The sequence below is a fragment of the Lemur catta genome, chromosome 3 (assembly GCF_020740605.2).
Source record: "Lemur catta isolate mLemCat1 chromosome 3, mLemCat1.pri, whole genome shotgun sequence".
In the NCBI taxonomy this organism is placed as follows: Eukaryota; Metazoa; Chordata; class Mammalia; order Primates; family Lemuridae; genus Lemur; species Lemur catta.
Genome location: NC_059130.1, coordinates 25,933,673 through 25,955,018, shown reverse-complemented (window position 1 = coordinate 25,955,018; position 21,346 = coordinate 25,933,673). Strand labels below are relative to the sequence as shown.

Sequence of the window (21,346 nt, the reverse complement as noted above, 5' to 3'; positions counted from 1 at the left end):
ACCAGCCTGAGCAAGAGTGAGACCCTGTCTCTACTAAAAATAGGAAAATTAGCCGATCATTGTGGTGTGCACCTGTAGTCCCAGCTACTCGGGAGGCTGAGACAAGAGGATCTCTTGAGCCCAGAAGTTTGAGGTTGCAGTGAGCTATGATGACATCAATGCACTCTACCCAGAGTGAGACTCTGTCTCAAAAAAAAAAAAAAAAAAAAGTTAATTATAGAATCTAGGTAATAGGTATACAAATATTCACTGTATAATTCTTTCAACTTTTCTGTATGTTTAAAATTTTTCATAATAAAATGAAGGAAAAATGAAGGCTGCCAAAAATTCCAACAACCCACAAATATGACCAAAATTTTGTTTCCTTAGGCAACTAGATGATACCTATGTCTTCAACATTATAAAGATACAGTTGATAATTTTAATAAAATGTTCAATTTTACATAAGACCAACATTTGGCCCCAAGGGAGAGGGGCCTTAAGCTAGTTAATGGGAGTGGTTTCAAATAAAACTTCTATTCATCCAAAGTTAGCAAGGTAGGGAAATTGCAAAGCTAATATAAACACTTCCGGAAGCCGGAGAAAAAGCTCTAGTCAGGATTTGTATACTGCTTCTGAAAAAAGCTATATATAATGAAAACTAGGTATGAATGGAAATGACAAAGCCAGTCACTATATGTACCACGGCAAGGAGCCATTCTACATGGTAAACACACTACTACTTTGACTCCCCTGTGATAGGCAAGAAAGTAATTAAAGGGTAATTAGTGCCTCAGAAGCAGCCCATTAAAAACATACAATAAATTCCTATAACTGCAAACAATAAGACATACATTTCAATTTCAATTTTGTAGATTAAAACACAATAGCTGGAAGATGGAGGGAAGGGCCAAATAAATAAATAAAACACAATGGCTACATATCCACAAGAATAGCTAAAATAAAAAAAAGAGTGACAGCACCACGTTTTGCCAAGGATGTGGAACAATTACAATTCTCATACATTGCTGATAAGTGCATAAAACAAAAACAATCTAGCAGTTCCTTAAAATGTTAAACATACATTTACTACATGATCCAGCAAGTCCACCCCTGGGTATTTATCCAAAAGAAATGAAAATACATCCATACAAACAACTATAGTTGAATGTTCACTGCAGCTTTATTCATAATAGTCCAAAACTGAAAACAGCCGAGATGTCTATCAAAAGGTGAACAGATAAACAAATTGTGGCATATTCATGCAATGGAGTAGTACAACAATAAAAAGGAACAAACTGCTCATATCCACAATAATATAGATAAATCTGAAAAACACACTCAGGGGAAAAAAGTGAGAGAAAAGAATTTTATTGACTTGATTCCATTTACTTGAAGTTCCAGAACAGGCAAAACTATTCTATAGTGCTAGAAATCAGATCAGTGGTTGTCTAGAAGGGAGGGAATGACTATCGAATGGAAGGAAGTTTTCTAAAGTGATGTAAGTGTTCTATATCTTGATTGAGGTGGTGGTTAAATGGGCGTATACTTTGTCAAAACTCCCAACTCTATACTATGTGTGCATTTGACTGTATGTAAATTAAGCCTCAATAAAGTTGCTTTAAAATAAAAATTATTATATAATACCCTCATCTATAAGTGTGAAATAGTAGTCCATCATCTGAATGAAACATAATCCCTATTCCACTTTTAGATTACTCTGATTTTTTTTTTGCTGTTATGAACAATGTTGTTATGAAGATCCTAGTAGATGAATCTCTACATACCTACAGCATAAAATTTTTTTTTTTTTGAGACAGAATCTCACTCTGTTGCCCAGGCTAGAGTGCCATGGCATCAGCCTAGCTCACAGCAACCTCAAACTCCTGGGCTCAAGCAATCCTTCTGCCTCAGCCTCCCAAGTAGCTGGGACTACAGGCATGCGCCACCATGCCTGGCTAATTTTTTCTATGTATATTTTTAGTTGTCCAGCTAATTTCTTTCTATTTTTGGTAGAGACAGGGTCTCACTCTTGCTCAGGCTGGTCTCGAACTCCTGACCTCGAGCCATCGTCCCACCTGAGCCTCCCAGAGTGCTAGGATTAGAGGCATGAGCCACTGCGCCCGGCCAGCATAAAACTATTTAAAGAATGACATGCATGCTTTCTCCTTCACCTCCCATATCTTTGTGGAAAATAAGCTAAACTTTGGATATTTCCAAGTCTTACAAGCTTATTTCTTGGAAGTAATGAAGAGAAAATTAAGCCAGAGCTAGTTTTACTCCTCCTACTACTCTGACTTTTTTCCTAATCTCCTATAAACAACAGGACACATACTTCAGGCCTAGTATAGTTAAGAACTCAGCAACAGATGACTATAAAGTTAAGTCAGATAGCAGCAGCATCTCTCTCAAGTTTATCAAAGCCATAATGTAAGGGCCAAGAGTCAAATTCGTCAAACACTGCATTAATACCATTGTATTGTATTACAAATATAATTCAGATTCTGTTTCTTAGGAAGCCTAGATTCCACTTGTTAGATTTTTAAGCATTCAAGACCATAAAGCATTGTCTTCTGACAGAGTATTTGAAAAAGGATTTGTTCAGCCAAATATCTAACATTTAGGAAACTTTTAAAGACACTGAAGTACATCAAACATATGGACTAAAAACCTCTTTAAAAATATTTATAGCCAGGCATGGTAGCTCACGCCTATAATCCTAGCACTTTGGGAGGCTGAGGCAGGAGTATCACTTAAGCCCAGGAGTTTGAGACCAGCCTGGACAACAGCGAGACCTCATCTCTACAAAAAGTAAAAAAAAAACTTAGCCAGGCATGGCGGTACACGCCTGTAGTCCCAGCTACTCTGGAGGCTGAAGCAGGAGGATTGCTTGAGCCCAGGGGTTTGAGGTTGCAGTGAGCTATGACGATGATACCACTGCACTCTGTCACTGGGTGACAGAGCAAGATCCTGTGATCAGAAAAAAAAAAAAAAAGTTCATATTCTTTCAATAATTGCATTACTGCTTTATCCTATGGAAATAACCAAAAGATGAGCTCTGCAAGGGTAAGAACTGGCATGTCGAACACTCTCAAATATTTGTTGGATGAATAAATGAAATAATCCTAAACATAGAACAGTTAAGCACAAACATATCCATTATTATCTAGGTTGTTTCTGAATTTCTGTTATTACAAAAATCAACAATAGGGGGATGAATAATCAAGAAAATTATAGTATAACAATTTGATAAACTATAAAGCAGTAATTTAAAATTGTAAACATGAAGAACAAAATAACCTAGACATACGTTTGAGCTAATACTATGTTAAAAAGTGGATTATAAAAATGCAAATCAATAAAACTTCTAAAAGATAACATAAGAGAAAATCTAGGTAATTTTGGGTTTGGCAATGAGATTTTAGACAACATCAAAAAGCACTGATCCACTGAAGAATAAATTGCTAAGCTGAACATTATTAAAATTTAAAATTTCTGCTGTGTGAAAGATGTTAAGAGAATGAAAAAACAATCCAGACTAGGAAAAAAATATTTGCAAAACACATATCTAATGAAGGACTTGTATCCAAAATATACAAACTATTAAAACTCAACAATATTAACCAACATCTGAATCAAAGTAAAAAAAAAAAGAACAAAAATAAAAACAGAGTAAGAAAATAATCCAATTTAAAATAGGTAAAATATCTGGACAGATACCTCACCAAAGAAGATATAGAGATGGCAAGTAAGCATATGAAAAGATGCTTAACAACATTCATCATCAGGGCATTGCAAATTAAAACAAGATACCACTATGCATCTATTAGAATGGCTAAAATCCAAAAACAAAACTGATAATACCAAATACTGGTGAGGGTGTAGAGCAACAGCAATTGTCATTCATGTTTGGTGGGAACACAAAACGGTACAGTCATTTTGGAAGACAATTTCTTAGATAGTTTTACAATAAGATCCAGCAATCGCACCCCTAGGTATTTACCTAAATGAGTTGAAAACTAACATTCATACAAAAACAAGCACACAAATGTTTACAGTAGCTTTATTCATAACTGCCAAAAACTGGAAGTAACCAAGTTTATCCCTCAATAGATGAATGGATAAACAAACTGTGGAACATCCATACAATTGAGTATTATTCAGCTATAAGAAGAAATGAGCTATCAAGCCATGAAAAAATATGGAGGAACCTTAAGTCCATATTGCTAATGGAAAGAAGCCAGTCTGAAAAGGCTATACATATTGTATGATTCCAAGTACATGACATTTCAGAAAAGGTAAAGATCAGTGTTTACCAGAGGCTTGAGAGGAGGGGAAGTATGAACAGGTGAAGCACAGAGAATTTGGGGGGTAGTGAAATTGTTCTGTTTGATACAGAATGGTACATACATGACAAAAATGCATTTGTTAAAACCTCTAGAACTTTATAACACAGAGTGATACTTAATGTATGCAAATTTTTAAAAATCAGGAGGTTGGAGGAATCTCAGAGTGTGACAAGGGAACCTAACTGTATTTCAAATGTATTTTAAACAACCTCACTAAAGGAGGTAGAGGAAAAGGTATGGCCCTAAATAACTGGAAATGAATGGTATCTGTAAGACTAAAGGTGAGAAAGGGACTACACACGAGTACTGTACTTTAGCCAATAAAGTTGTTTTCCACAAGGGTACAGGTTAACAATTTTGATACGGCACTGGAATGAACAATTAAGTAAATGGATGGTGGATGGGGGGAGCCAAGTTTCTCACTGTTGGAATGGAAATTTACAGGTCAGCAGGGAGAGGAGGTTAGAATGATTCATGTGGTAATGGAGCAGAGATGCAGAGTCAGTAAGAACTCAAGTTTAACTTAATACAAATATAGATGGTTACAAAGAGAAGTATACATAGATATGTATCTATGCAGGGGTTAATATACACATATTTTTCTTTGCTATCAGCTGGAATGGCCAAAAAAAAAAAAAAATCACACCCTAGCAGCAACAACCACACCTAGTGCCCAGATCTTGGTTTCTAATACCAGTCTCCAACGAAAGGAACTAAGGCACCTTGGAGAAATGGCCGATTCTAGGATTGGGGCAGGAAATATACAAGATGAGCCAGGAGCATTCTGTAGTACCAGAAAACAAAACAAAAACTATCTTTTGCCTCTGTTCAATCATGATTTAGTGTAACCATTGTCCAGCCTGAGCAACTGCCTAAATCCAAGTAAGCAGAAAACAACTACACCAAAGTTAAAGGATCCCAAAATTACAATCAATTTCAGTTTTTTCTTCTTGATTTTTAAGACCACTGACATGAAACATGCTTTTAATGCAGTAATTCTGAGTTTATTGTTTGCTAGAAAAAGAGAATTTAAATGTGTCTTGACACAAACTATAACCAAAAAATAAAAACAAACAAAAAACCCTCATCTTATTCTAATTAGGTCTCATCTTTGATAAGTGAGGGGGGAAAACAAACAAATGTTAACTACATATAGATCAAATTGAATAAACTTCCAGCATTCTATAGAGCTAGCCATACTTCACAAATCCTTTGGTGCCTTTTAAGTATCAAAAGTAAGATTTAATCTTTATATCAATATTTTCAAAGCACCTACATCCAGCAATTTAAGACTGGGCAAAAGAGTGTTAATAACAGTTTTGCCCAGGCAAAGCCTAGCAACCTAAGGGTGTCAATCAGCATTTGGTCTTCCCAGAAAGGGGAAAGAAGAATAACTTGTCAAAAAAGCTGCTTACCATCACTGAGACTTTTTACCTTTGTCTGGGTGCTCTGTTCACAAAGACTACTGCCTGAGGCAGGAAAAGTATAAACAAGGCTCATATGTTCTTCAAGCTTAATACTTCTAGCCAGAAGTAACAAAAGTTTATCACTTGGGGAGAAGGAGTTATAGATTCCTCAAATCTTCTAATTCCAAGGTAATCAGTACACAAATATACTTTTACTCAGGTAGATTTATTTCTGGATAAATGAATCATATTTTTTATTTAGGGGAAAAAGTATAATAACGCTTATGGCTTTAAGATATTTAAAAAATAAATATATAATCAATTTATTCAAAAAAAGGTTCATTTGTTAAATGATAATTAACTCTAAAGCCAATGTAACCCTTTGTCACTAAGAATAAAAACTTGTTCATTTCTTATTAGAATATAAAATTCTAGTCTTAGAACTTTAAAACAGTGTCCTATATTAAAATTATTAAGGCTATAAATCTGTGTTCCAGGTTGCCGGAAGACACCTAGTTTACACCTGTTGGCTTGGCAAAATTAACAGAGTCCCTTTCATTCTCAAAAGTGTCAGTTTAGGTGATCAACTATATGGTACCCCTAGTTTCAGTACACTTGTCTCAGGGAGACTCCTGTTAAGATACACATGGTACCTGGGCACTTGCATTTACTGGTTTAGGTAACTAAGGGCAGAAAAGTACTTATGGGGACTTTCTAGAGAAACTCCTCTAGATTCATTCAGGGGAGGGTTAGGGGTGGAGAGAGATTTCAAGTCAACTGGGCTTAAGAAGAGACCTGAAGCTTCTATCCTCACCTCCTCTGCCAACTCTGGTCAGGTGCCATCTTCTGTGTTTTCTTACCTTCCCTGGGTTTACATCAGGACTGCGATTGTTTGCTGATCTGCTGGATTCCCCACCAGATCCTAAATTTCCTAAGCGTAAGGACTAACTGTTATTCAGCTTTCTATCCTCAGTTGTCTAACCCCATGTTTGCCTCATACTAAGCACTCATAAAGAAAATGTTTTCCTGAATGGAAAAAAAATTATTAAGGCCAGTGCACAAACACAATGATGTTTTTCCTCCGTGCACTTCTACAATTTCATTCTTTATTTTTAACTTTTATACTGGTTTCACTGTTTGGAGGGAAGTACTAAAAATACTGTGCACACTCTACATTTTTTAAACTTTAGTATCAGTGATCATTTTGCTTTCTTTACGGGAGGCAGCAGAAATGATACTTAAGATTAGAATATTCAATTATGTAAGCAATTTCAAAATAAGGCTTTCTTCTCAAATGCACTGAAAATAAAAGTAGCAAAATGTCTTTATTTTTAAATATAAACCCTGATTCCAAGGATAGCAAAGAAGGTAAAGAGAAGGAATAAAAAATAGACATGTTGATACTTTAAAAGCAAGCCTTTATTTCATGTAAATTCTAGGAATAATCTATTGTAATTACATTGTTTCATGTCATGAATACTAAATTTACCATACTTAGTATAAAAAAATTTAAACACAATGCCTTTACTCACATTTGAGAGGCTAAAGAATTATCAGTGAGGTGTTAAAGAAAGTTCTCATACTAAAACTCCAAAAATATACAAAATATTGATTTATTTAGTTTTGACAGAATTTTTTGTTTTTTAAATTTTTGTCTTTAAAAACTCGATCAGTATATAGCAACCCTATTGTTCTATGCAAACCTAAGGCTGGATGTGATAATGGGTTACTTCTTCACACTGCAGGGCAATGTTAGAAATGGAAAAGTTCAGTTGCTATTAGCAGTGATGGTTTTCCTAACCTCGTTTCCCTCCTATGTACACCATTTCTGAGGACTCCCACACACACGGTTATTCACCAGCAAAACAAACACAACCAGGTCTTAACCATTTCCCAACACCAACTCAGAGTTTGAGATCTGCTACATTTTGAATCATTGCCTAGATGGCCAATTTAAATGCAACCCCAAATGTTTTTAATTCAGTATAGTGACCACAGTGAAAGTTAATTAAATAATAAAACCTACTTGCTTTGTCAACAATCTTAGTTTGCAAGTCAGGTAAATTACCAGAGAAGGAATCTTAATTTTTTAAAGTTCTATTTCACTGCTATTTCTAAAGTACTACATAATGTAATTAAAGGCATGATTCCTCATATGATCCGGTAAATTTGTTCTAGGGCCACAGCATGTACCCTGAATTCCAACCACCCATTTCCCATTTCAGTTCATCCAAGTAGTACTATATGTGAATGTGAATAGTGTAAATCTATCACAACTGAAAAAACAGCTCAGCATACTTTCATTTAGGAAATACAACCTAAAAAATTAATAATGAGACATACTTTTCAAGAGATATGACCCTTTGGCAATTAAATACTATCTTTCAATCCAAATTAAATTGGATCAATTTCTTTTGGAAGTTGAGGAACACAGGCTACAGTTTCTGTAAGTCTGTAGTCTATTTCAATATGCTGAAAAAGAAGAAAGGCTGGCCCAGTGCAGTGGCTCATGCCTGTAATCCTAGCACTTGGGGAGGCCAAGGTGGAAGGATCGCTTGAGGCCAGGACTTTGAGACCAGCCTGAGCAAAAGTGAGATCCCATCTCTACAAAAAATAGAAAAATGAGCCAGGTGTGGTGGCACATGCCTGTAGTCCCAACTACTCGGGAGGCTGAGGGAGAAGGATCCCTTGAGCCCAGGAGTTTGAGGTTGCAGAGCTATGATGATGCCACTGCACTCTAGCCCAGGTGAAAAAGAGAGATCTTGTCTCAAAAAAAAAAAAAAAAAAAAGTACAGTAGGACCTTTTGCAAATCAGCAATATAAAAGATAACTGAGCAGAACAGGGAAATCTAAAATAATTTACCAGCACATAACTCTGAAGGAAACTTCAGTGTCACATTTCCTTGATTCAAATCACCAGGTACACAGAACAAAATTCATTACAGCTTCCAAGTAAGGATAGATGCAGGTTACATATCTTAAGAAAACAGATCCAAAAAGTAATTTTAACTCTATCAGGCTCAAAATGACCATAATTTTGAGTAAAAGCTAAGTAACCTTCACAGGACATTCAGTAGACAAACTTTATACATGGCAAGTTTTCTAGATGATTAAACTGATCAGCAAAAGTAGAAAAAGTTTCCAAAATTTTCAGAGGTCATCACGTTTTCAAAGTTCTCCAAATATTCATTTAATCAATCTAAATAAATATAACTAAAAGTAGACACACAGATATAAAAGTACTGCAGTATTGGGGTGGGTAGAGACGACTTACTAGTTAATCTTACTGAATAGTTCTGAAGAGTAATCAAACTCTTGAAAGCAGCTGGGAGAACATCCACACAAGCAGCTGACTCTGCAGACTGCTCTGTACTTTTCCAAAGGGAAGTAAGATAATTACTTGTGTATCAAGTCCATAGAATATATAGACCTGTCATTCTAGCTTTACTCTGAAGTCTGACACAAGAATCTAAAAACTTTCAGACGGCTTAAGCAAGAAAAAATCATTTTTTAAAAAGATGTTTTCGTAACAATTGAAGTTCACTGGAGGAAGCACACACATGGGTACTCAAATACAGCTCCTTACTCAGCAATTCAAATACCTTGCAGATAGATAAATTTCCTCAACTATTATGAGAACCTTAGTTGGCAGGGAGTAATAAGTATAAACAAGAGAAACTATGCACATACTACCTAGCATTTGACTAATACCATATCACAAAATGTAATCCTGAAGTACTCCTCACATTACGAGACAGAGTAAAAATTCACTTTGTGGTCACCACCCATTCTTAAACTCATCTGAAGGATCTTCATATGAATTTTCATGTTGAAAGTAGACTTCAGGTGTAAATTATAGTACTGTATTAAGACTCATTTGTCTTCAGTCCCTTCAACTCCCAACAACAGGCTGTATGCCAAATAAAAGATTTAAATTAAAGGAGGCATCTTCAAATCAGAGGAACAGACTGGGAGGAAAGTACAGCTGAAACAGAACATCATAGGTAAAGCAAAGCACATGTGGACCTGCAGTAATATAAGGATAAAAATGATCAACTGTAAATATAACAGTAAGTACAGTCATTTAAAGAGAAAGAGAAATGGATATTTGAGAAGCGGATTGGATTGTGAAGTAAAATACATACACAAATTAAAAGCAACCAGCTCCTCACCAGCTGTTGCCAGCTCTGGGAGTTAGAGCTTAGTTGTTCTTAGTTCCCTTCTTTATATAGTACAAGACAGTCCAAGAGACTACATGCTCTGAAATTCTTCTAATTCTAATAGTGATTCTCCTCTTTGGCCTTCGAAAAGTTATTCGACCTCTTCTGGTATTAATACATAGACAGCTATATTCTGAGCTCATAAACAGAGTAAAATCCAAACTTCTTAGCACTGCATTCAAAGTTGTTTTTGATCTCACTTAAATCTTCCTTTCCAGTCTCTGCAAAATCGTCTACAAACAGCAACTTTAGGCCTCTTGCTATTCTAAGAACTTTTCACATCTTCCTCCCTTTGGTCAGACAGTTTCCTCAGCCTATGAAATCTTTCACCCTTCTCTGCTACTGAAATTACACTTGTCCTTGAATCTCAGTTTAAAAACCTTCTATAACCTATCTCCCCACCTATCTTCTGAAGCATAGTCACTATTTCCTCTAAATCTGCACTGTGTTCTTCATTCATCTCCATTACTTTGTTTCACAGTACACACAGGAAAGTGTTTATGTGTACCTTTCCCAGTGCAGTGCAAGCTGCTCAAGGGCAGGGATGCAGGGACATTGTGATTCATACAAGCCTAGCAATACTTTATACATAGTTTGTGCTTAATTGTGGAACCAGATTCAATATGAGGTAATATTGGTGGGCCAATATCAGGAAAAGTGATAACTCTAAGTCACTGTTTTTTAGACAGTAGGTCACAACCTAAAAGAGTCATGAAATTAATGTAGTGTACTGCCACCAACATTCAAAAAACCAAAATAAAACAAAAAACCACAGTATGAACAGACTAAAAAATACCAGAGTGCATGATACCAGTAAATACAGTTTTTCTGAAACTTGTTTCAGGTGGTTTTTTGTATATATTATTATATTCGGTTGTAACATAAAATCTCTTACTGCGAGTTGCAATTTTTAATAAAATATTTAAAAACTGGCCAGGTAATTACATGCCTGTAATCCTAGCACTTTGAGAGGCCGAGGCTGGAGGACTGCTTGAGGCCAGGAGTTCAAGACCAGCCTGAGCAAGAGGGAGACCCCATCTCTACAAAAAAAATTAAAAAATGATCCAGTTGCGGTGGCGCATGCCTATAGTCCTAGCTACTCAAAAAGCTGAGGTGAAAGGATCATTTGAGCCCAGGAGTTTGAAGTTGCAGTGAGCTACAATGACACCACTGCACTCTAGCCCTGGGGAGAGAGCAAGACTCTGTCTCAAAAAAATAAAAAATAAAAAACCGCCTAAAGATTTTTTTCCAAATGTGGGCTGGAACTATACCACTCATACATACGCTCTTACTGCATTGACCAAGTGATGCACAGAAAACGTCTATATAGCTGACAGCTGGAGAACAGAATGAACCTAACTGGCTCTAACCTAAACCTACAATATCCTCTGTTAGTAATGCCATAATCTAATGAATGAACTCACCACAGATCATGCTCACAAAGCACTCTCCAGTGATCATAAATTGTTCAGTGTTTGCTTGTCAATTAAGTCTCTTTGCTTATCTACCAGATCATAAGAATTATTCCCAATGGGATTTACTTAAAAAAATAATTATCCTTGAAAGCGTGGTAATGAGTCCTCACCTGAAACAAACTAGTCAGTGGTAGCTGGAAAGAGAACAATAACTTATGAGACCCAGACAAATCTTTATGCTACTAATAAAAGATCCTGTCCTGGCCACAGCAATCTGTGGAATTGATTTCTCAGGAGAAGGTAATGGTTTTTCAAATTTAGTTTTATTTGTTTGCAACTCCAACTACCTGTGAAATTAAAAGTATTTTTGAAGTTACAATTATAATTGTCATGTTCTCTTCACTGATAACCAACATAGTAAAGATAAGAACAATAAGGGCAAAGAATGCCTGCTTTAGTCCCCTGTCTCCCACTCAATTTAACAATGGGTGATAGTGAGTACATAAAGACAAAAAATAGCATTTCACAATAGTAGAACCAAAGTTCAACTGCTATCCAAGTTTATAGGAATATAACTGAATTTTAAGAATTTTAAGAATTTTAAGTAACTAGTCACAGTCAAGAATAGTTTACAGTCAAGAAGCCAGGCACAGTGGTGGTGCACACCTGTAGTTCCAGCTAGAGGCCAAAGAGAGAGGATCGCTTGAGCCTGGGAGTTCAAGTACAGCCCGGGCAACAGAGCAAGACCCTATCTTTAAAAAAAAAAAAAAGCTGAAAAAAATTAAAAAACGGAAAATACACTGGATTTAGAATCCAAAGACCTGGGTTTATTCTGGTTGCCACTCACTAATGCAACACTCAGTTTCCTCTCTTATAAAATAGGGATAATAATACTCAGATTCTTTCAGCATTTATTAATGTCCAACCAGACATTGGACTAGGGATACAAAAAATACATAGTATTTGATGTAGTCCCTTCCCTCAAGGAGCTTATAATTTCCCTATCTCACAGGGCTGTTGTGAAGATCAAATATAAAAACACTGCAAACTGTAACACGCTATACACATAGCAAAGTGGTATAATTATTATTACTATTAACTTGTTCTAGCTCTTAACCATCTACTTTTATTGCAAGAGCTTAGCAAAATCCAATAAGTAAAATATAGATGATCACATAGAATAGTTAGTGTTTAACTGATTTTCCACTTAGGCTAGAATTCAGGAGCCTAAAAAAAATCTCTATGTGTTAGTATAGTCTTAACTCATGACTCTCAATATAACCATGAAGATAAACTGAGAATCCAAGGTTTATAACCTATAGTGTCACTCTGGGCATGTGACTGAGTATGTGGGTTCCATTACCCACATCTAACAAAGGAGAAAAAAATAAAGATTTCTAGGGTCCATGAAAGATTTACTGAATCATAACCCTTAAAAGGTGAGCCTGAAAATCTATACTTTTGACAAGCACACCCAAGTGATTCTTACATACACTAAAGCTTAAGAACTATTGCCATAAAATTTCCTGTGATCAATAACCATGATTTCATACATTATTACCAAAATCTACCTGGAAAATCTGAGCCAAACAGAACTCAGTTACAATTGAGAAAACAGCTCTTGAGAAGGTAGTCAATATTACATGACTCACACTTAACTTGCAAAAATGCTTCTCATAGCACCGACCTCTTTTTATTGAATGATTTTCAAGCTTTCACACAAAATGAAGTAAAAAAAAAACCCTAACACTCAATAAACAAATTGATATATACAGTTTTATCTTATGGCTTAACTTTAATAAGGAAAAGCTGATGGATCTATTATCTGGTAGCTATCAAGGAAGAAAATATATACTCTTTGACTAACAAATATATCAGGATTTTGAATGCTTGCAAGCCAACCTTAGTAGTCCATGCTTAAAGACCACACTACCCAAATATCAAAGAGACAAAACAAATAGCTAACAGACAAACCTAATCCCTGAAAAATACAAACAGTCCCAGATCCTTACCTACTGTACAACAAAATCCCCCTAAAGGTATCTCTCAAGAAATCAATCAAGCACCCTTGGAACTACTTTAACCTTAAGAAAATTAACCTGAAATCAAATGTTACTTCACATACTATATAATTAGTGCAAAGACATATTTATTTTGGTTCTATTTGTTGAAAGCATTCTTCATTCATTAGCCTCCAGGTTTATACACATCAAAGAGAAGAAAGGCACTCAGTATATGTTACTCTGGGAAAAATTACAAGGTGGAAACTAACATTGCTAGTCAAGAAAACTTTCCATCTGCAGTAAAATTTATAGCCCAGAGGGCTTGTTCGTACTGCAGTACCAAGCCCTGCAACATGACTCTTTCCCAAATCAGTTAGAGTCTAGTCAGTTTTAAAAGAAGAAAGGACAAACTGAACCATACTGGCTCCAATTTAGTTTAACCATTGTTCCAACATTCGAGGAGGACAGAGCCTTGGTAAGCAGACTTTAAAAGAAACACAAAGAAGTTTAGGCTCTTACTTGTGTGCTAGCTTATATCCCCTTAAATCTCAAAGTTACTCTGTTCTTTCACACCTATGTCAGTTGTCCAAACAAATGCAATATATGAAAAATGAAATAAAAACAATTTGTATATAGGAGAAAAGAGTCTAAGGTAGGGAAAAGTATTAATTAAACAGCAATTATCAAGGTCCAGACATCCACCTATGACTTGATGCAAACTACATCTACACAATGATACTCCATCTGTCCCTAATTGTGACCCTACCTGGCATTTGATCAACATGGAAAGCTTTCCTGGGACAACAGAGGTTAACTCAAAGAACCTGGATGAGAGACAAAAAAAAAAAGCTCTAAGGAATGTTGCCCCAAAAATGCTTTAGGAAAATGAGCATCAACCTCACCAAGATGAAAACAAGCAGCAGGCACAGATATCCCTCAAGAATCATATCTATCTGGTTGCTGATTTCCTCTTCTTACTTGAAAACCTAAAGAGAAGATGCAGACTTTGGAAGAAAGGAAGGAAAGAAAAAAAAACTATATAGTTGAGGTCTCAGAGGATTTGCCAACTAGCTCAGCTTTGTGTTGCAACTATCGGTACTTCCACTATAGTACCAGAGAAGTTTCAAATAATTTGGAAATCAAAATACATATAGTTAGAAGGGTGAGAAACCAATGCCAGGAAGATTTCTGATGATCACAGCCTTCCAGAGAGAGGTCTTCTAGGCAGAGAGTGTTCTTTTCCCCTGGCCACTATTATAAAAGAGACAAAGTTTTCTACTCACTACCATGGATGTGCCAAAAAGTAATGTCTCTGCTGTAGAAGCCAAAGACTTCCTAGGTTCCTAGTCCAGAACTTGAGCCTGAGGCAAGTCCTTCTACCCGTCCTAAGGGATTATCTGAGGTCTCCTTTAAAGTGTATGTCTGGGCTCTGCTGCAGAAGCCACAGTAAAGGCAAGAAGCCACCTACTATGAATGACTGTTGGTGTGTATATGTGCCTGTGTGTGTATATTTGCAGAGGCAGATCACATTAGCTGTAGTCTCCCACAGAATTATTAGTTTTAGTTTAGTTCCTTTGGATCCTGTAGAGAGTAAACAATTTAGAACTTTACTAGAAAATACTAGAAAATAGTATGCAGGACATTAATGAAAAAAGAAAGCATCTATTTACGGAAAGGATAGAGGAAAGGTGTAATACTTCCAAACACTTTCTTAGTTAAGCAACTATTTCTTGTGGTGGAAGGGATGAGGAAACAGAATGAGTGGATATCACAGAATAAGAATGTCAAGGACAAGGGCAGGGGACACAAGACGAAGAAGAAGGAATGGACTCCCCTATAAAGCCAGACTTTCAAGATACCAGCCCCTTTGCAAATCTTGGGTATACCTACTGTTCCACAAAAAGAAACTGAAGGTTGTAGAAATTACAATTAAAATAAAATTTATAAAAAATGAGAAAGACTTCATGTGCACAAATCCCAACATGGAGGGAGAGAGCAAAAGTGTGAAAAAGATTATACAACACAAACTGAGTAAGGAGAGAAATATAGAATGGAAGACTGCTGAGGAGGATGGAGACAATGAGGGCATATACCACCTACAAGTCAACCAGCAATCTCTATGTGAATTTCAATACAAAGTACAAAAACACAAATGTAGCACCTAGATTAGGGTAGTGGAGGAGGTGTGCACAGAAATTGCAAGACAAGTCAGCATTCCTGCAAGAGCTTTAAGGGATGTGGAGGGGAAGAAGGCATGAAGGAGTATGAAGGGGAGGGATTGCAGCAGGGGAAGAGGGTGGGCTGCAGCAGCAGCAGAAGCCTTAGAAAGAGAAGGGAGGGAAAGCAACCTAGAGGAGAGAAAGACTAGGATAAAGTCAAGTGCCAGATCACAAGAGGACAAAGTAGAAGAGAGAGTGGAGACACGCATGCCCTCAAAAAGTGGAGCGGTCAAAGACCCAAAAGGGGCTTGTAGTTTGGAGGGAAGTAGGAGAGCTCTACCATAAACCTGACTGGACTAGAAAGAAGTCTGAGTATAGCGCAAGAGTGAAGACGGGCCAGAACAGGAATGCTCTCAGTGGGATGGGCTGACGAAGAAGACCCTAGATTCAAAATCAGGGTGTAATACGTGGACAGCCGAGAAGAGAAACTTGTGTCAAACACCACACGCACCCTCCCCAAAAGGCATGCATATGCATGGGTCAGAAAAGAAGGTATACTCTTGGAGTATGAATACTAAAAGGAGGGGAGGAAAGGGATACACAGTAGGATGGCAAAATTTAGGGGGTGCTTAACCATAAGGAGAGGATAACTAAGGAAAGAAAAGGAGTGGAGTAGGGGGGATGATGTTTCCGGAGGAAAAGTAGGAGCAGACCAGACGTCCAGCTTCCTCGGTCTAGAGGGCAGAAGAGACAATCCACAGGGGCTGAGCGGAGTGGTGGAGAACAAGAAACTATGATGCTAAAGATGAGAACTTGGGGAGGACACGGAACTGGCTGGGTCAGAAAAAAGAGATGCCGTCAGTCAGGAGCAGAAGAGGTTCATCACGAGGAAGGCGAGGGGGAGTGAGGAGCAGAAAGCAGCATGCCAAACGCGAAGGCAAAGGGGCAGAAAAGAACCCAAAGGAATCGGGGCAGGGGTAAATGCAATCGGGGCGCAAGGACATAAACTACGGGGGAGACGGGAGTCGCAGAAACCCAGGGTGTGTTGAGGGGGAGAGGGTCAACCCACAAGAGGGGCCCGGCAGCCAAGGCCTGAAAGGGGCGGGGGTCCCGGAGCCGGTTCGGGGGTTGGGGGAGGTGCGGCCTGAGGGTGACAGGGGAAGAGGGGAAATGCAGGGACAGGCGGAGGGGATGGAGAGGGTGGGGCAGCGGACGGTCCCGATACTCACACCTCCAGGATGCGGTCCCCCTTGCGCACCCCGGCGCGATCGGCCGCCCCCCCGGGCAGCACGGCGCTCACATGCTGCAGCGGCGCGTACAGCTCCCCGTTGATGCTCCGCAGTTGCCCGCCCTCGCTCACTTGGCCCCGCACGTTGAAGCCGTAGCCGGACTCGGACTTGACGATGCGCACGACCCGCGGGCCGCCGCCTCCTCCGCCGCCGTTCCCGGCGCAGTAGAACCCAGACCCCCCACCGCCGCCGCCACCTCCGTTCCTGTGAGGGGCTGAGGGGTGAATCCCTTCCCCGTCCTCGTCCGCCATCTTGCGAGCAAGCGAACCGTACCCCCGCCCCCTACGCCTCCACTCCCTCCTGGAGCGCGCTCGCCCTTCCCAGCAGCCGCGCGACCCCCGACGCGCGCGCCCGCTTCGCCGGCCCCGGGACAGAGTCGGCCACGGAGCTGCCGGCGGGGGGTAAAGGGGAGGCAAGGGGCGGGGGGAAACCAGGCTGTTGGGCGCCGTGGGGCCTCCTGGGAGATGTAGTTTCTAGGCGAAGGGGGCGGGGAGAGGGCTGGGACCAGGCCTGAGCGGAGGTTGTATGATGCCTTGCGGGAGCAAGGCCTGCTGGGAGTTGTAGTTTCTCTTTAATGATCTATTAGGAATTTGGTCTTATGTTGGGTGGTGAACGTCTAACTCAGCAGCCAGTGTGGCAAAATGATCCAGCTGTTGATGCAGGGCAAGTTTTTCTTTATTCTCTTTCTCTTCAAACCTCTAAAAACAATAGTGTTAGGATAAATTGCCTTTTGTGATTCAACACAGTCTTAAATTATATTAACTCATTAGTTCTGTAGCTTGTGTTCACAAGGCCCGAACAATCTGTGAGACAACTGGATCACGAATTAGTTTCCATATTTCACATGTTAGAAAACTAAACCTTAGAGTGCTCAAAGCCATACAGCTATTAACTATCAGGAACTAAGGCCCAGTTATATTTGAACAACTTTCCTGTCCTGTATTGCAACTACAGTTGTGAGCCAGGGTGACATTTTGGTCTACAACAAACTGCAAATGGGTTGGTGGCCTCATAAGATTATATTGGAGAAGAAAAATTCCTGTCACTTAGTGACATCATAACCATCACATCATAGCACACACATTACTCACATGTTTGTTGCGATGCTAGTGTAAACAAACCTATCTAGATGCCAGTCTTATAAATGTTTAGCACATAAAATTATGTATAGTACATAATACTTGATAATGGCAATAACTATGTTACTGGTTTATGTATTCACTATACTTTTAATCATTATTTTAGAGTATACTTTTACTTATTTTAAAAAAGTTAACTGTACAACAGCCTCAGGCAGGTCCTTCAGGAGGTATTCCAGAAGAAGGCATCGTTAGCACAGGAGATATCAGTTCCACGCATGTTATTGCCCCTGAAGACCTTCCAGTGGGACAAGATGTGGAATTGGAAGATAGTGATATTGATGATCCTAACTCTGCATAGACCTAAGCTAATATGTGTGTTTGTGTTTTAGTTTTTATAATAATGAAAATATTTAAAAAGTAAATTTAAAATTTTTTAAAATAGAAAAGAGCTTACAGGGTAAAGATACAAAGAAAGAAAATATTTTTGTACTGTTGTGTAGTGTGTTTGTGTTTTAAGCTAAGTGTTATTGCAAAAGAGTCAAAAAGTTAAAAAAAATTACAAAGCTTATAAAGTAAAAAAGTTATAGTAAGCTGAAATTAATTTATTAAGGTAGGAAAAAAAATTTTATAAATTTAGTGAAGCCTAAATTTACAGTGTTTCTGAAGTCTACTGTAGTGCACCATAATAGGCCTTCCAATTCACTAACTACTGTCACTCACTGACTCACCCAGAGCAACTTCCAGTCTTTCATGGTAAATGCCCTATACAAGTATAACAGTTTTTATCTTTTATACTGTATTTTTACTGTATCTTTTCTATGTTTAGATACACAAATACTTACTGTTGTGTTACAGTTGCCTACAGTATTCAGCACAGTAATATGTTGTACAGGTTTGTAGCCTAGAAGCAATATGCTATACCATGTAGCCAAGGTGTAGTCTCTACCATCAGTTTTGTATAAGTATACTCTATGATGTTTGCACAACGATGAAATCACCTAATGGTGCATTTCTCAGAATGTACCCTCATCACTAAGTAACACATGACTGTACATAAAAACTATGCCCCAACTATACAGAAAGCATACATAGCCCAGGTGCAGTGCCTCACACCTGTAATTCCAGCACTTTGGGAGGCCAAGGTGAGAGGATTGCTGAGGCCAGAAGTTGGAGACCAGCCTGGGCAACATAGCAAGACCCCATCTCTACAAAAAATTAAGAAATTAGCCAGGCCTAGTGGTGCACACCTGTGGTTCTAGCTACTAAGGAGGCTGAGATGGGGGGAATCACTTGAGCCCAGGAATTTGAGGCCGCAGAGAGCTGTGATTGCATCACTGCACTCCAGCCTGGGTGACAGAGCAAGACCCTGTCTCTTTAAAAAAGAAAAAGAAAACAAAAACATACGTAGAGAGGAAACTGTGGTCTCAGTGATTTAGAACTGGATATTAGAGTGACCAAGTAATAATTTGAATTTGGCAATAATTTTCAAGTTACCTTTATCTTTTTTTTTTCCTTTTTTTGAAAGCTTTAAAAAATCCTTTTTGTAAAAAGTTAAAATTCAGATAATAATGTAAATGTCTTTCCAATCCTTAGTGTTAAGAGCTTCAAGTATCTCCTCCAGACTTTTTCATACAAGTCAACTTCAAGCACTCTAGGAAGCTGAGACAGGAGGATCACTTGAGGCCAGGTGTTCAAGACTGCCCTGAGCAAGAGCGAGACCCCATCTCTATAAAAAAGAAAAAAAGAAAACAACTTCAGTTGACAGACCTTCCTACCACTCTAAGTACTAAGTACTTAGTAAGTACTAAGTGGAGACCCTGGGAAAAGGCAGATATCCATCTTTGCCTTTGCTTCTTTAACCAGCTTGTCACAAGTTCTACAGTGGTACAATTTGTCATAGTCAAAAAATTCCGCTTCTACATATGTGTTCCAGAGTGCATCTTCCAAACCAGTTACATATTTGACTGCTACTGTTAGACCTAAGAAGTCTTCCTGCTTCTCCCTGATGTTCTTACATTCTTTACAGTTTGCTTAACAAAGGTTCAGTGATACAGATGAAGTCATGGCCAGAAGTCCCAACTAAAGACATTTCCAAAGCACTGAAGAGAATTTGATTCAGTTCTTGCACATCATGTTGCCTCATTTCCCCATTCCTGGCCCACCGGAAGCTGTCGGTGAGGTCTGCTGTGGATACAGCTTCCCCGTCTAAGAGCAGAAGCTGAGCAAAACAAGCACCGTAACTATAAAGGTCTGATTCCTATCTTTGCATCGGGTTTATCCTTATCTTCAAACGAACCAAGCTTTTCTGGGCCAAGAGAAAATAAAGTTTCTCTGAACTCTGGTGTGAAATGAAGAATCTGAAAGGAAATTGAGGTAACAAGTTCCACCCAGATATTTCTGATTCCACTTAAATTTGGTGCATTCTCTAGAAGCAGGTGGCTCCAAAGCTTTAGTCTTTAATTTCTTCCCTCTTCCATACTGCTTATTTGACACACTGGAATAATCCTCTTCAAATAGGTCCCCAAACATTGTGAACCTGAATACTACCAGCCTAAAGCGCAGACCCCAGCCCTGGCCAAAACGTAGGGCAGCCAAGCCCGCCCCAGCTGGCCGCCTCTATGTTGGCCAGGGGAAGTTACCTTTATTTCAAATTGTTTGTTTTCCCCAGCAGTACGATAGAGTTCCTTGCAAATGGCAGCAATTTGTGTTTTTTGGCTACCTACCAAAACACAGATTTGTGGATACTGTACAAAGTGCGTAATGAAGGCAAGTGGAAGAACAGCAGTGAAAATAGCTTACTTAAGCGATTGCTGCTCAAGTCTGGCATTTGATTTTACCCAAGCGATAAGGTAATGTTAGTTTTTTACTGTTTCATGGATACTGTATAACAGCAGTCCCTAACCTTTTTGGCACCACGGACCGCTTTCATGGAAGGCAATTTTCCACGGACGCAGGGCGAGCGGCGCAGCGACGAGCTCAGGCGGTGATGCAAGGCCGGGTTCCTAACAGGCCGTGGACAGCTGCGGCCAGAGGGAGTTGGGGACCGCAGCTGTAGAATACACAAGATTTCTGGGTCAGAGACAAAGCATTATTACTCAGGACACAGGAAGCAACATGAGCTTTAGCATGTTTGTGTTGGTTACCCTTGCCCCCCAAATCCTACCAGGATGAAAGGAAGGGCTCAGATAAATGCCGTGCACTTACCAGATTTACATCTCATCTGAGGAATGAGTTTGGGGAACCTGTCGTTTTATAGGAAGCAGTAAGCAAACCTGTTCTTTGTCTTGGAAGGAAGTATTACTTCATCCCTCAAGATTGCTCTATAAACACGACCTTGAGAAATAACCCTGGTTAAGAGCAGTCAGAACCTTGCATTTTTGGCATACCCAGGAAGATGGGTACAAGCATCAAAGACCCATAAAGGACTGTATCTCCCAACTCTAC

The 21,346-nt window shown here is 38.8% G+C and overlaps 1 protein-coding gene and 1 pseudogene across 3 annotated transcripts in view; both read right to left on the bottom strand.

Annotated features, from left to right (window-relative positions):
* SNX27 (sorting nexin 27) overlaps positions 1–17,244 on the bottom strand; it is a 66,725-nt gene extending 49,481 nt beyond the window's left edge. For all 3 annotated transcript variants that reach the window (XM_045545097.1, XM_045545096.1, XM_045545098.1), the window contains exon 1: positions 16,761–17,244. In XM_045545097.1, the coding sequence (XP_045401053.1) occupies positions 16,761–17,071 (311 nt within the window). In that variant the 5' untranslated portion in view covers positions 17,072–17,244. The remainder of the gene's footprint in view (positions 1–16,760) is intronic.
* Positions 17,103–20,455, bottom strand: LOC123634774 (annotated as a pseudogene).
* Between the last annotated feature and the right edge of the window lie 891 nt (positions 20,456–21,346).